Source organism: Melanaphis sacchari, unplaced genomic scaffold, assembly GCF_002803265.2.
Source record: "Melanaphis sacchari strain LSU unplaced genomic scaffold, SCAv2.0 Contig88_pilon_pilon, whole genome shotgun sequence".
In the NCBI taxonomy this organism is placed as follows: Eukaryota; Metazoa; Arthropoda; class Insecta; order Hemiptera; family Aphididae; genus Melanaphis; species Melanaphis sacchari.
The window spans coordinates 191,525-206,213 of record NW_020271625.1 but is presented as its reverse complement, the minus strand read 5'-3'; the positions used below and the strand labels follow the sequence as shown (position 1 = coordinate 206,213).

The 14,689-nt window shown below is 30.6% G+C and overlaps 1 protein-coding gene across 5 annotated transcripts in view; it reads right to left on the bottom strand.

Moving 5' to 3' along the window:
* Positions 1 to 212: 212 nt before the first annotated feature.
* Positions 213 to 14,689, bottom strand: part of LOC112602406 (neural-cadherin) — a 129,780-nt gene continuing 115,303 nt past the window's right edge. For all 5 annotated transcript variants that reach the window (XM_025350467.1, XM_025350466.1, XM_025350468.1 and 2 more), the window contains 12 exons: positions 13,647 to 13,979; positions 13,353 to 13,559; positions 12,255 to 12,732; positions 11,393 to 11,535; positions 11,029 to 11,289; positions 9,758 to 10,105; positions 8,844 to 9,144; positions 6,032 to 6,221; positions 4,912 to 5,153; positions 3,854 to 4,057; positions 2,545 to 2,709; positions 213 to 920 (listed from right to left, as the gene is read on the bottom strand). In XM_025350467.1, the coding sequence (XP_025206252.1) occupies positions 805 to 920; positions 2,545 to 2,709; positions 3,854 to 4,057; positions 4,912 to 5,153; positions 6,032 to 6,221; positions 8,844 to 9,144; positions 9,758 to 10,105; positions 11,029 to 11,289; positions 11,393 to 11,535; positions 12,255 to 12,732; positions 13,353 to 13,559; positions 13,647 to 13,979 (2,988 nt within the window). In that variant the 3' untranslated portion in view covers positions 213 to 804. The remainder of the gene's footprint in view (positions 921 to 2,544; positions 2,710 to 3,853; positions 4,058 to 4,911; positions 5,154 to 6,031; positions 6,222 to 8,843; positions 9,145 to 9,757; positions 10,106 to 11,028; positions 11,290 to 11,392; positions 11,536 to 12,254; positions 12,733 to 13,352; positions 13,560 to 13,646; positions 13,980 to 14,689) is intronic.

Genomic DNA, 14,689 nt, shown 5'->3' with positions numbered 1-14,689 from the left:
ATAAAAAAGTAGCATTTGCCCTGAATATATAGTATAATGGCAATAATTTGACGTACATAATGTTTTTTCTTAGTTTCGTTTGAATAAAAATAGTAAAAACATTCGAGTGAAAATCAATTAATAATAAAACGATTTGCTTTTGTATTGAGGTAATATATATATTATATTATAAAAAAAATCAACGTTAATTGTATGAAAAATAAAAAATAAAAACTTTAAAAATTATGAAAAGGGTTAATGACGATGGGGAAACATTTTTTTAAAGAAAAAACAAAAATTCGCAGTATGAGAAGGGTACGACGAGGTTCTAATGTATTATGCATAATATATCTTAATAATTATCATTTAGTCCTGCAGTGGGGCAGTGGGGTATATAGTGGGGTAGTAGTGACACAACAATGTAAATCACTGCTGAAATAGGTATTATAATATTATTATTATGTAGTATAATATAATATTATAATACGGTAAAACACAAACGATAAACGGTAAGCATATTTTATATAATATTATAATAAAATGGCAGCAAAAATGGGAGTTGAGATCGTCTAATAATAATAATGTATATAAAGTGGGCTTAGTAAAAAAAAAAATTAAAAAAATTAATCATGACTAGATTTTCAGTTCAATTATAGCGGCTCTGTGTGTATGTTTAACGAAAATATTATTATTATGCATATTATTTATTATTAATACGACAAGACGCGTACTACCCGTGTGGTGTGATATACGTCATGATGATGAAGACAATAATAATATTATATTCTACACAACAGTCAGCTGTAAATGTGTTTCTCATCTCTTCTACTGTTCCTCGTCCATCTCGCGTTCGCCATCCCGGCTGTACATGTCAGCCAGCTTGTCAAAATGCGAACCCCAAGACACCAAGTACTCGTAGTCTTGGTGATCGTCTTCGGTACCTGCAAACGCAAATGTGCAATTAATATAATTGTGCCGATTATTAATATTATCAGTCGCTCGTGTTACGTATGATTGTGAAAGATATTTTGAGCGAGGTCGTTGTTCATTTTTAGTGTAATTTTTTCATATAATTATAATATATAGAGAGTAAATTATTAAATTTTCTATGATATTTTTAAAATTTAATGAAATTCTTCCATGTACTTTTACATAGTGGTACACTGGTATGAAGGTATCATGAAAATTTCAAGGTTCCGACTATCAAAGTTTTAGCTTTATGTAGATTATCAATCAGTCTGTTAGGAATTTTTTTTTTTATTAAATAATGATATAATTTGGTTTAGTATATTATACATTAATCTTCAATCTTATATTTAGCTGGTTAACATTAACATGGATGGATAAAAAATCATATAATTTCATGGAAAAGAAAGTATAGTATAATTTGTCAGAGATGCGAGAATGAAGTGGGCTGGCATGTCTGGAAAGCCACTGGAAAGCATTATCAAGACTGTACAAAAAGGAGAAATACTGTACTATTGTGAGCAATTTTAACAGGCAAAGATCACGAGGTAGACCAAAGCAACGATGGTTAAATACTTAAATGTAGTCAAAAGAGACTAACAAGAATTGAGATCAGATTGGCGTGGGGACCTAAATCAAGCGTCTAATAAAGAGGAGTGGAAAAAATTAGTACTGGCAGCAAAGGGCTTAAATGGTTTATAATGCTAAAAAAAAAAAAAAAAATAAAACATAAACATCCGAGCCCTAGATAAGGTTATATATAAATACATGGTATATATTAAAATACTAACTGAATAGCTCGTCATAGTCGGTTTGAAGTTTATTTATAAAAAAATTGATAGTACATAAATATTAAATAATATATTGATAATATTTTTGTAAATATTTCAATTTAAACTGAGTAGGTAAACCATTCTAACATTTCATAATGACTTAAATTGTTATAACTTATAAGGAAATAACTACGTATTCTATTATTAAATTGTCATTTGTTCAGAAAAAACATACAATGAAATGTGATTTAAATTCTGTTATTTTAATAATGTTTTGTATTATATTATGCAGACATCGAAAAAACTAAATATTTCGCCCGATTATTTTAACAAAAAATGAAAATTTCAATTAATTAAGGTAATAAAATTATAATATTTTCTAATAAACAATATTTGCTGTATCTTTTGTATCTTTTTGTTGTTTGATAGTATTTGTATTTTCAATAGATCTAACTCGGGACATAGCAGTATAAAATAATTTACTATGATTAAATAAAAGTTGGGATAAACATATAGGTAATACTATTTAATTTAAGATTTGGCTCAGTGTTTTGTTTATTATCATATTATATATTTATATGTGTTATTGTTATTGGAAATCAACATCTTGTAGTAAACGTAACTTCACAAAAAACTTAATTATTCTTATATCTATTTTTTAAAATTTTTTTATTAAATGACTTATCTTCAAAACGAAAACTAACGTTAAAAAAAAGAAATTAGTTGGGTATAACTTCAGGTACTTACATATTATGTTCAAAGAATTCGCGACATATTTTAATAACATAATATAGAATATCATCGATGTGTACATTATATAATTTACCTGTGTTTAATGATGACAATGATCCGGCAGTGCTGCCGCCTCCTTCGTAAGCGTAATTGCGTAAGTCATCGAACGGCGGGGCGTTTGGATCGCCGTCCGCGCGTTTCTTATGGTCTTCGATGAATATGCCTACATTGGGTTCTACACCCACAGGCATTGCGGGATCTAAAAAAAATCGATTGTTAAGTACCTACTTTCTGTATAAACTGTGATATGGTGGTTAACAATGTACCAATGATTGTATACTATTTGTAGATATGTGGGCATTGAGTAGTTAAAAACTATTTAAAAAAAAATTTTTAACGTAACTACATCATTGTCGGTTAATTATATAACTAATCGTTAAAAATTTCTTTAATTTAATAAATTTACCAGTTAATAACATATTTTTCCAATTAATTTTAAAAATAATATATTAAAATCATATTTATTGTTTAACATATAAAATATAAAATTTTAAATTAATTAGTTTGTTTTTCTTTTAATCCCTCAAATATACTGTAAACATATTAAATGAAAACAAAATAATAAATATAACAAGTGTACAATAAACATAAATATATAGTGGGATAAATATTTAGTAAAATTATATAGTTATTATTTTAAAAATAAAAAGTTGAAAGTTGCACTATCACTATAAGGTTAAGTGCTAACATTTTTTTTTTTTTAATCTAGTGATATTATACTACTAGTATTTTTCTTCAATGGAATTAACTTGAAGCTGAAAGAGTTAAAATTCTATTGTTTGCTAGTTTTCATGATTTGTATAATTTAATATTTTAAATGTTGACCCAACTGAAAAGGATGCCGCACCCGCATGTATTATCTTCGTCTTACATACAACATAGCAAATTCTCGTTTAGCAGAATCCATTTTATGTAGTTAGCTTTAACATTAAAGTAAATTTACCTTTTATTAAATTTAAAGGTAAGAATTTTATTCAGGCCATTACATAGATTTTTATTAATATTACAATTTTAAAGTTATTTTAAATTTTTAATATTTTATATAGCTATAACTTAGTTTAAAATTAAAATATCAATAAAAGCCTATGTAAAGGTTAAGATTAAATTCTTACCTTTAAATTTGATAACAAGTAATTTTACTCTAATGTTAAAGCTAACAACATAATAATATAAAATGGACTCTGCTGAACGAAAATTTGCTATGTTGTATGTAAGAGTATAAGACGGAGACAACACATTCGAGTGTGGCGTCCTCTTAACCAACTCAAATTCATATTTCTAATAACTTATCTATCTCTGAATTCGTAGTAGGTAACTAGGTAAGTATTTATTAAAATACGTACATTTATATTTCTGCGGGTGCATGTTATTCATTGACCCGCCGATGGGTATCTGTAACGGCGTGATGTCAAACGCGGTCATGTCGTCTTCACCACCGCCCTCATCGTCGTAATTGATTATGTTTTCTCTGACGTCATCATCAGGTCCAGGATATTTGATGTGTGATTCGCGTCTCCGGTTGTATACGACAAACATCAACACCAGAACTGCGTGTCAGAAAAGACAAATAATAAGGTTACTAATGATGTGTGGATAAACGTGTTAATAGTGACGCATTTTGGAAAATTGTTTTTATTGTACTGACAATGATACACAGTGGATACAGGAGCACTACTTGTATGATATCACACGTATCACTAAATAACCCGATGTTGAGTAAAGGTGTTTATGTCAACGAATTAAGGCTTGAAATCGATTTTAAGTATTGATTACAATCGTTAATGTTACAATTGTTAATGTTTTTGATTTAAAATGAAAATGAAAAATTTAAACCTTAACTATAGTAACCAGAACTACAATATTGTTAATGAATAGGTTATGTTTATAAATAATAGTAGATATTTCGTTTTCTTTGGTCTGTTTCACAGTACAACGCATATAGGTTGTATATAGGGAAAAATATGAATGATGTATAATAAAAAAAAAAAGAATCTTATTAAAAAATCAGAAAACAATTAAATCAATATTATGCTACAATATAAATGAAAAAAAACTGATATCAATAAACGAAATAGAAATAAAAATTAATACTTTTCATTTTAATTTCAAGCTTTATTACGTAAAAGATTGAAAATTTAAATTAACATCTTTATCCGTATTATTATATACTTCAACTATTTTAAGCTTTTTGTGAGCATAATACTCATAAATAATTTATTTTAAAGCTCAGATGGATTTTTATATTGTTTCCCATTTTCTTACAATTTGTTGGAGACAGAAATTACCAAAATAATGCTTTTACAAATCGGGAAAAATAAACAGTAAAATGTCATATAAATTTATCTGTGCGCAAGTATAGTTATGGTTAGGTTGGGTTACAACACATAGCAACTGCACTTACTGAGAATTATAAGGAGACACACCAGTATGGCGGCTAGTGCACCCATGCCAAGTTTCAGTTTTTGGCCTTCTTGGACCAGCTCACAGTTCTCGCCCCAAAAGCCATCCGGGCATATGCAACGGTAACGTATCCTAGGGTCTTGGTTCAGGCAAACACCACCGTTCCGGCACGGACTGTCCAGGCACTCATTCTTATCCACGCAGCCTTTGCGGTCTGGAGTCATGATCCTGCCCTCACCGCAACTGTAATATAATATAATGTGAAAAGTCAAAATCGGTTTGTTATTCAATTGTGGTGTTATAAGAATATATTGTAATACAATATGTTGGTAAATATAGTCATAATAGCAAATATCGAGGAGGTATGTTTTAAAGTCTCCCTCCCTTTTTCTCGTAAGAAATCGAGATTTTATATAATTCATTTTTATTTCTAAATTAAAATTGGTAACCAAATGATGGGTTTTAAATAATAAGATTAATCACATTTTTGTTAGAAAATTATTTTTATGTAAAAAAATAGTTAAAATATTTTAATCTCTATGATAACATTTTAAAGGTATAAGAATAAAAAGACTATTATATTGGTATTATGAACAACTATTTTATAAAATGCTATTTTTTAAATGGTTAAACAAAAATGACCCGAATAACATCATTATTAGTAGATAATAATTCGTAGATAGCTTTGTGTTTTGAACGATTTTCTAAAACTGAGATAAAAATAAAATTAATACGATTATTATTTTATGATTTTTGTGTACGAAAATTAATAAAATCATATTTATCAATAAATTGGATATAATGTTTAAAATTTTAAGACATCTATTACTCCTACCTAATTTAAAATAAAAAATATAGGCATAAATGATAATATATTTATTTTATCTATTAATATATAACTCGTAGTATTCATTCGAACGTTACAAGAAAAGTTTTTTTTAGGAATTTCGGAATATGAGAAAAGCCTTTTAGGATTTCAGAATGGATGTGAGCCTCCCCAAACAAAAAAAAAAAATAAAAAAATTTCGAACTATATTTTGCGTTTATAGGTTACGAGTACTATCGTAATTATATATATTTTTCAGATTTCACGGTGGAGATAAACAGATTATAGAACTTACGTGCAATCATAATAGTTCCAAAGATCGACACATTCAAAAGGTTCCTGACAAATAACGTTGGCACATGGTTTGTTTGATGGGCAATTCCTTTCAACGTTTCTGGCCATGGTAGCTTGTCCCCATTGTGTTCCGTTGGTCGCCGGCGGTAACGGCAAATATCTTCCTTCCAAACGTATGTCATCCAAACAACCTTGAACGATTTTACAATATATATAATGATGTATATATATTACACATAGTAATACAAATTTGAGATGAAACACCACCATATAGGTGATGTGAGATTCACATTCTTATTAGTTATACTCGCAAAACGAAGTTAAACAATTTTCGTAATTGTACCATGAAGATAAGAAAATTTTAATTAGGTAACTAAAAGCCCGATTTCAATTGACTCACTAAATAAATTGAACATTTTAGTTACTATTTCACACACTTCTTACGATTTAATTGAAAACTATAAACTTACGTATAAGTAACAATAATTATTATAAAAAAATTGGACTTTCAATGAGACTATCGTCTTTCTTACAAAATAAAAATAGTTTTAATCAGTTTTATGATACAGTAGAAATCACTATAACGAGCATCGCTTAGAACGAGATACTGCTTACAACAAGCAAAACGTTAGGTCCCGGCACAAGGCCATATGATTGTATGTTAAAATATACGTCTACAACGAGTATGGTTATTACGAGTTATCGGCTATAACGAGTAAAATAAAACGAACTTGACTAACGACCTTCCGGTTACTACGAACAGGTACCTGCAAAATAACAACTTTTGGCTATTATTTAGGTCGATTAACCATTGACATATATTATCTTTAGTTGTGTAGATATGGATTACTTATTAAAAATAAACATTATTCCTACAAATTCTGGTGTTTTCAAGTTAATAAAAATTACAAATAGCGTCAGTTGTGTGAAGACGTTCCACCATGTCGCGTCGTCAGTTTACGTTGGACGAAAAAATCGGAATAATCGGGCGGTTAGAAAATGGCGAGAAAAACAGCGTGATCGCAAAAGAATTTGGCACCTCTTCGTCGAAAATTTCAACCATATGGAAGAATCGGGATCCGTTGAAAAATATGTTTCAAACCACGTCACTTAAAGCAAAACGACTGCGTACTGCACAGCATAAGGACCTTGAAGAAGCTGTACTAGTATGGTTCAAACAACAACGGTTATTGAATGTGCCTATAAGTGGTCCTATTTTGCAAGCAAAAACTGACCAACTGGCTGAAAAAATGAAAATAGAAAATTTCAAATGCTCTGCATCTTGGATTCAGCGTTTCCGACAGCGGCACAACATTGGTTTCGGCAAGATCTCAGGTGAGTCATCTGCAGTTAATACTGATATTTGTTCTAATTGGCTGGCTAACGTTTGGCCATCCATTCGAGCAGGTTACTGTGATGATGAAATTTATAATGCCGATGAAGCAGGCCTTTTTTTCAAATTAACTCCCGATAAGACTCTTCGCTTCAAGGGGGAAAAATGCTCGGGTGGAAAATTATCGAAAGACAGAATAACAGTTTTAGTGGCAGCCAACATGACCGGAACTGATAAAAGAAAACTCCTTGTTATTGGAAAGTCGAAAAACCCTCGGTGTTTTAAAGGAGTTTCATCACTTCCAGTATTTTATGAAAATAATACCAAAGCTTGGATGACCTCAGCAATTTTTGAAAAAACTCTTAATTATTGGGATGATGAGTTACGCCGTAAGAAAAAAAAAATTCTTCTGTTGGTGGACAACTGTCCAGCACACCCATCATTGCATTTGAAATTTATTAAACTTATATTTTTGCCCGCCAACACCACTGCTGTACTTCAACCAATGGACCAGGGCGTTATTAGGAACATTAAAGCTCATTACCGGAATCAGTTAGTACTGAAAATGATTGAGGATATTGAGAATCATGTAGAATCAAAAATAACTGTTTTGGATGCCATAATAATGCTGGATAAAGCTTGGTGTAATGTAACATCGACGGGGATTGCTAACTGCTTTCGGCATGCAGGTTTTTGTAATGTTTCGATCGATACAACACAGCTACAAGCAGACAGTGTATTGATTAATGACATCGATGAGAACTACGTACAAATTGATGACGACCTCATAACGTCAGAAATTCAAACGGATGAAGATATAGTCAACAATGTCATAGCCAACCAACGAGTTGAGCCAGATACTGGTTATCAGAATGATACTGATATCGATGAGCTTGATGATGAGTTTGAAACTGTGCCGTCAATATCCGAAGCTCGTGCTGCATTGAGGACACTAGAAAGATTTTATTACACAAAATATGAAGGTACAGATGCTGAAAGAAAAGCGTTGTATTTATTAGAAACATCGATCAACACTAAATACACGCAGCAAAGTTTGATCAAAGATTATTTTAAGAAATTAAATTCAAGTGTTTTATAATTATGTTTAAGTAATATGTATTGATAAATAAATTATTAAATCTCCAGTTATAATAATTAATAATAAATGTATGTAATAATGTATAAATAGTGTATGTGCATACATGTATAAATTCAGTATTAATCTCGAATATAAGTAAAATAAAAAAAGTTGTCGGTTTTATTTTTGTATTTCCCGCTTTTAATCGGTTACAACGAATGCTCGTTCTAACCGCATATAACGAGCTACCGGTTATAACGAGAAAAACTAACTGGCCATTGAAACTCGTTATAACCGATTTCTACTGTAACTTCAAAAAGTTACACAAGGGATTATTAGTGTTTTATTTTTTGTATGGAATTTATAACATCTAAAGACGTCACTTTTCTCCCCTCTCATTACCTTTTTGGAAGTCGCCGTATACTTCAAATGTTCGAACACCCGTGTATTCGGCCTTTCCACCAGCATACACTCCTTCTTGCTTGTCTACCATTAACCACTGATGTCCTTCGAACCGATAAGTTTCGTTATAATGTTTCCCTTCGCCACCATCTAGTTCTAAAATGGCTGATGAACCGTATCTTGATACTTTGGCCGTGTGCCATTTGCCGTCATCAACGGTTATGGCACTTAGCCACACATCCCTTTCCTCGGTCCGTAAGCTGTTCAAGTTATACCGGAAATGCAGTTTGCTGTCTTTAATCTACCAACACAGTATAATATAATTAAATATATTCGGTTAAAGTAAGTATTTTCGTTCGAATTTCAAAAATTATTTTTATAAGTCTGAAGATATTTATCATTTGTTTTTATTGTTTTATTGTAAGTATATATTCAAATTAGAAGCGATAGTATACGAGTACTAAAAGATCAGGAAATTAACTCAAATTTAAAAGAAATATATTGTTAATAAAAAACAAAAGTGAAAATTTAGGTTTGATTTTGGAAAATGTATATCATGAGTCACGACATTTTAAAATGATTATTTGGTGATCACCAAATGAGAAACACCGGATGTGTAAGGGACCAGTGGATAAATCTATATTTATACATGCATTTTCTAAATTGCTGAAACACTATTTTTATTTTACCCAAAACAATTTTTATGTTAAAGAACATTTAGAAATATTTTGAGCACTTCAATATATGGTTAGTGTTATACTTTTAAGTTTAACATATTTCACAACCAAAACCTTCTATCCTTTCGATGATTGCTCATAAGTGGAACACTTAATAATACAGGCAATACTACAATTTATTACTACTACTTCTACTTCTTTTACTCATTATCATAGGTAATAATAATAGTATCGAACCTCGAGAATGGCATATTCACGGTTGTGCTGGTCGCTGACTCTGAACAATTCTCCATGTTCTTCCCGCGTCCTAAACCTCAACTGAATTTTTGTCATGAACTTGTCAGCGTCGAACGATAGGGCGTACTTCACGTAACTCTGGGGCCGGAACGTGGTTGGTATGGTGGGTGTGAGGCAATCAGCGCCTGACCAGCCCGGATTGCATTCGCATCGCGGTTCCACCATACTACCTACGCACGATCCGTGTTCAGAACACCTGTGGCCGACCAATTGCATGCACAGATCTTCAGTTTGCGGACATCCAGCTACGCTGTTTCTGGTAAGTCCTGGATTGGCCAAATCATAGAGCTGTGAATCCAGTAAATAACATGTGTTAATTATATGATATTTTATGTTTGTTATTGAGACTACTTATATTTTATAATTCACCAAGATACTATAATACCATAATATAACAAACTACTCTAAACATTACAAAACATACAAAATTATGTAAAATAAAACTAAAAAATTTTATGATTATGTTTATGCATACATGATTTTTTTGAAAACGAAATAAAAAATATAATATTTTATAATATATCAAAATTGTACACTTCTCCATATTTCATAAAATAAATAAACAAATTTATAAAAAAAAAATATATATTTTTAAAGAATTTATAGTAAATAGATTTTATATTAAAATATTATAATACATAGGCGCCGAATGTTATGCTATTCAAATTTCCAATAAAAAGTAAAAATAATAGTTATATGCATTAACATCTAAAATATGTAAAACAAAATGTATTCTTTAGAATGGCGGTATCTTGAATTTAAGTTGTATACTTTTTATCTTACCTAATTTGTGTCAAAAATTTAATTAATTAATTTATAAATAAATAAATATTAATGTACATATATTAATATTAATATTCGTATTAATACATATTAAATTTAAGTACAGTAAGTAAATAATATATTAAACAATATATGATGAAATGTGTATGTATACCTCTACTACATAATAAATACAAATCAAAAAATTTCGATTAAATATTAGTACTAGAAATGAAAAGAAAATTTTAAATACAATATATGCATGTAGACAGATGAAATCGTAAAAATAATCCTCTCAGAAATTAACAGCAGTCTTGTATAGCTGATATTATTAATGCCGATGCATTCGAACACAAACGCGGTGGTAGTAAATTAATAATATATGCGCGATGAATATTAAAATAATAATAATAATATGCACCATTATCATTAAATCAAAAATCACTTACCTTGCTGTTGTGATAGACATTTTTGATGCAGCCGTCGAACCCTTTACCGTATGGGGCAGATTGCCAGTGGTAGTGAGTGGGGTCAAAGTCCTGTACATAACGGCCGCCGATTTGTAGCGGCGAATTGATATTCAAGTACTCGTTGAACGGCGGAATCGTTCCCTGGGCTTGGCACGAGGTATCGTCGAACTCTGGATGTGAACCGTCTTCTAGTTCAGAGATGTCCGCTGAACGGCAGTTATCCACCACCAAACGGATATTCTGAAATTTGAAAAGATCCGTTAGAGAGTTATACGCTCGAAAATACAATAATATAATAATTTATGTACATAAATTATAATTATTATTTTTAGTTCATAAATACCTCTGTATCCCAGAATACGTCAATTTTATGCCACTCGCCGTCGTCCAAACTCTTTTTTGTTTTGACTTTAAGCTCTAATGTACCGGACCCAAAATCTATGAGTAAACGCGGTTGACCCCTGTCCAACTCGATTGATATGAAATCTGTGAAAAACACGTTTGAAAATATTAATCAATGTGCATGTAGTCCAACAAAATTCTACAAAATTAATTGTTTTTAAACTTTAATATACATAGAATTTTTGACGAATATCGACGATCAAAATTAAATACTACAAATAATATGTATACAGATAAGTTTATTTCTGCAAGATGACATATTATATCTACAGATTATTACACTAATTAACTAATTAATACTAGAAAAGTTATTTGTCTAGAGCTACGAATAAAAAAAATAAATAAATATTGTATGATTATTAGAAGGAATTAAATTTAATATTAATGATTTTAATAATGTACATTAATATTTATTGTACGACATTTTATTGTGCACGTTTGATCACGGTTAACTATGTATTTTTTTCATAATGTTTAGAATTATTACATTTTTCATACTTCGATAAAGTTTATATCAGAACAATTGATAACAATCATTGAATAATTTTAGATTATATTAGTTTATTATAACAATTATTTATTACAGTATTTAAATTGTGTTTTAAAGTAAAATCAATTAAATAATTTTATTTTTTTCAAATTCTAAATTGCATGTTTTTTATACTCTTAGTGCATTAGTGTGTAGTCGTTGAACAATTTTTTAGATTTAATTTATTACTTTTTAAATAATACGGTTTTTATTCTTAAAAAAAAAAAAAAAACAAAAGTGTGTACTTTTAATTTTATACACACACAATTCATACCTGATACAAGTGTTTCTTCGGGTTCGGGTGGTACGATAGGACCGTTGTACAGCATTAGTCCGTCCGCTTTTCTTGTTACGAACTCGAGGCTTAGATGAGAGTTATCACACATCTCTAAGGGTGGATACCACGCCCATCCGCTACCCTTAAAGCTCCTGGCCGTCTGCTGGCACCTGGGTCCGTTGAAGCCATTCAGGCATTCACATGTCGGCCCATTTCTGGTATCTGTACACCGCCCACCGTTTAAACACGGGCTTGATCGGCACGTTTCGATTTTTGTAAAGTTTCGGGCTCCGCAAGTACATTCTGCGTAAGTGTCGATTCGGACACCGACCAGTGCTGTCTTGTTAGCATTCACCATGTACGGAAGCGTATTTATTTCGAATACGTTTGTGCAACTGCCCTCGCAGTTTACGTACTCGTACAGACACTCATCAATGCCAACCATGGTGATGTTTATTCCCACGTCTTTTTCAATCTGAACGTAGGAAAAAAAATTAACACATATTGGCTAATTCAATAAATTACGCATAACAGAATTCTTATATTTTTTCTGAGTTCAACGTAAGTATATTGTAAATGATCTCTATCCTGCAGACTAAAACATTTTTTGTTGTAGCGAGGTATTACAGGACTTAAGCTTTGTCATGATTGTTAGTTCGGTCGATTTTACAAAGGTCAATAGGATATTAGATTTTTATAATTAACTACCTGATACCTCGCTCAAGTATAAAAGCAACTAGTATATTCAAATTAAAAAGTAATAGAAAAACATATTAATATAGCATGACTTAGTAGTATGTGATTTGACGTTAAATTAGGAATATAAGCTTAAAACGACCTGAATAAGACAATATTTAGATAAGTAAAAAGTAAAAAATGACACCACCTGTACATTAAACAATTTAAAAATAATATTATACTCCCTAATGAAATAAATGTATTAATATTGATTACAGAAATACTATAAAAGTGTCTATATTATTTAAGATTTTTAATTTTAATTTTTACCTAACATTTTTAAACTTTTTTTGAATTCTGGATGGTTATTCAATAATAATATAAGATATAATCTGAAGATTAAAGCGATTATCATACCTCTTCGCGGTGCATCAATACCAAACCGTTAAGTTTCACCGTTTTATAGTAAGGAGATCCGTGAGCAGAGAACCTGATGTCGGTCAACGGGGGGTACTTTTGTTTCAATTGAACACTAAAAATGTCAATATTTTCTCTGGGTGTATTTAAAATGTCCACAAGTTTATCCTTGAATTTATCGGCTTTGCTCCTGACTAAGCTCTGTGTCTAATAATGTAACAAAAAAAAAAAAAGAAAAGAAAACGCATGTTAGCGAATCGACTTTCAAATAATTGTTTTGCATTAGGCGTTTACTCTATAGTTCCATATTCTGATAAAATCTTCATCGGATATGCCAGCGATACGTATGGACCCTGCATTCATAACCGCCTCGGGCGAAATTTCTTTGACCGTGACCGTTACGTTAGCAGAAATGTCCGTTTGAGTATGTTTACGGTCATATACTTTGAACCGCAAATGGTATTGGCCCTCTCTCGTACCATGGCGCATCATGATCATTCCTGTGGTGTCGTTCAGCTTAAATCGGGGATGTTCAGTGCCGTCTGGGTAGAATTTTTTGTCCGGCAAATCCCAGTCGTCCAAATCGTACACATACACGCGACCGATTTCTGTGTCCGGAGCTTGACCCTAGATTGGTTTTTAACAGTATATTATAATTAAGATTATTAATATAATAATATTATATAGTTAAAATTATTAACCACAATAATGATAAACTAGAAATAATGTGAACGCGTTTTCTTCTACTCATGTTACGTATGTATAGTAGAATATTTTAAATTTATTTTCTAGGTTTCTTTTTCTTATACCGTAAGTACCTATGATATTAATCCACATCGATATATGGCAGTTAATATTATTTAGATCGTGGCGATTGATAAAGAAAAGAGTAATATTTATTGTTGTGTGATATGATATAAAAAATTAATCATTCTAAATTATTTTAAAGTATTAGATTGGTTTGAAAATTAATACTTATGTATTTTACATTATTAACCGCTTGGTTTAAATCAAGTTATAAAACAATGTGTAAATAAATTTTATCAAAAAACATTTTCAAAATTATGTGGTACTGAAATATTGGTTTAATGTTTACGTCAATTTGACTCTTTAACAGTTTTAATATCATAACAGTAATAATTGTTGTCGATATTATACCCAACGACTAATCTACTGTTAGTATATGGTGAGTGTCATAGGCGCACGCACAGGACGTGTAGGGTATTCCCAAGCACGCCCTGTGAAATTCAGGGGCCGAAGTGTCCAATGTTTCAATCAAATTGCCCGTATATTCATATTAATTGCTATAAGTATACCTTCATTACCAAAATCAATTT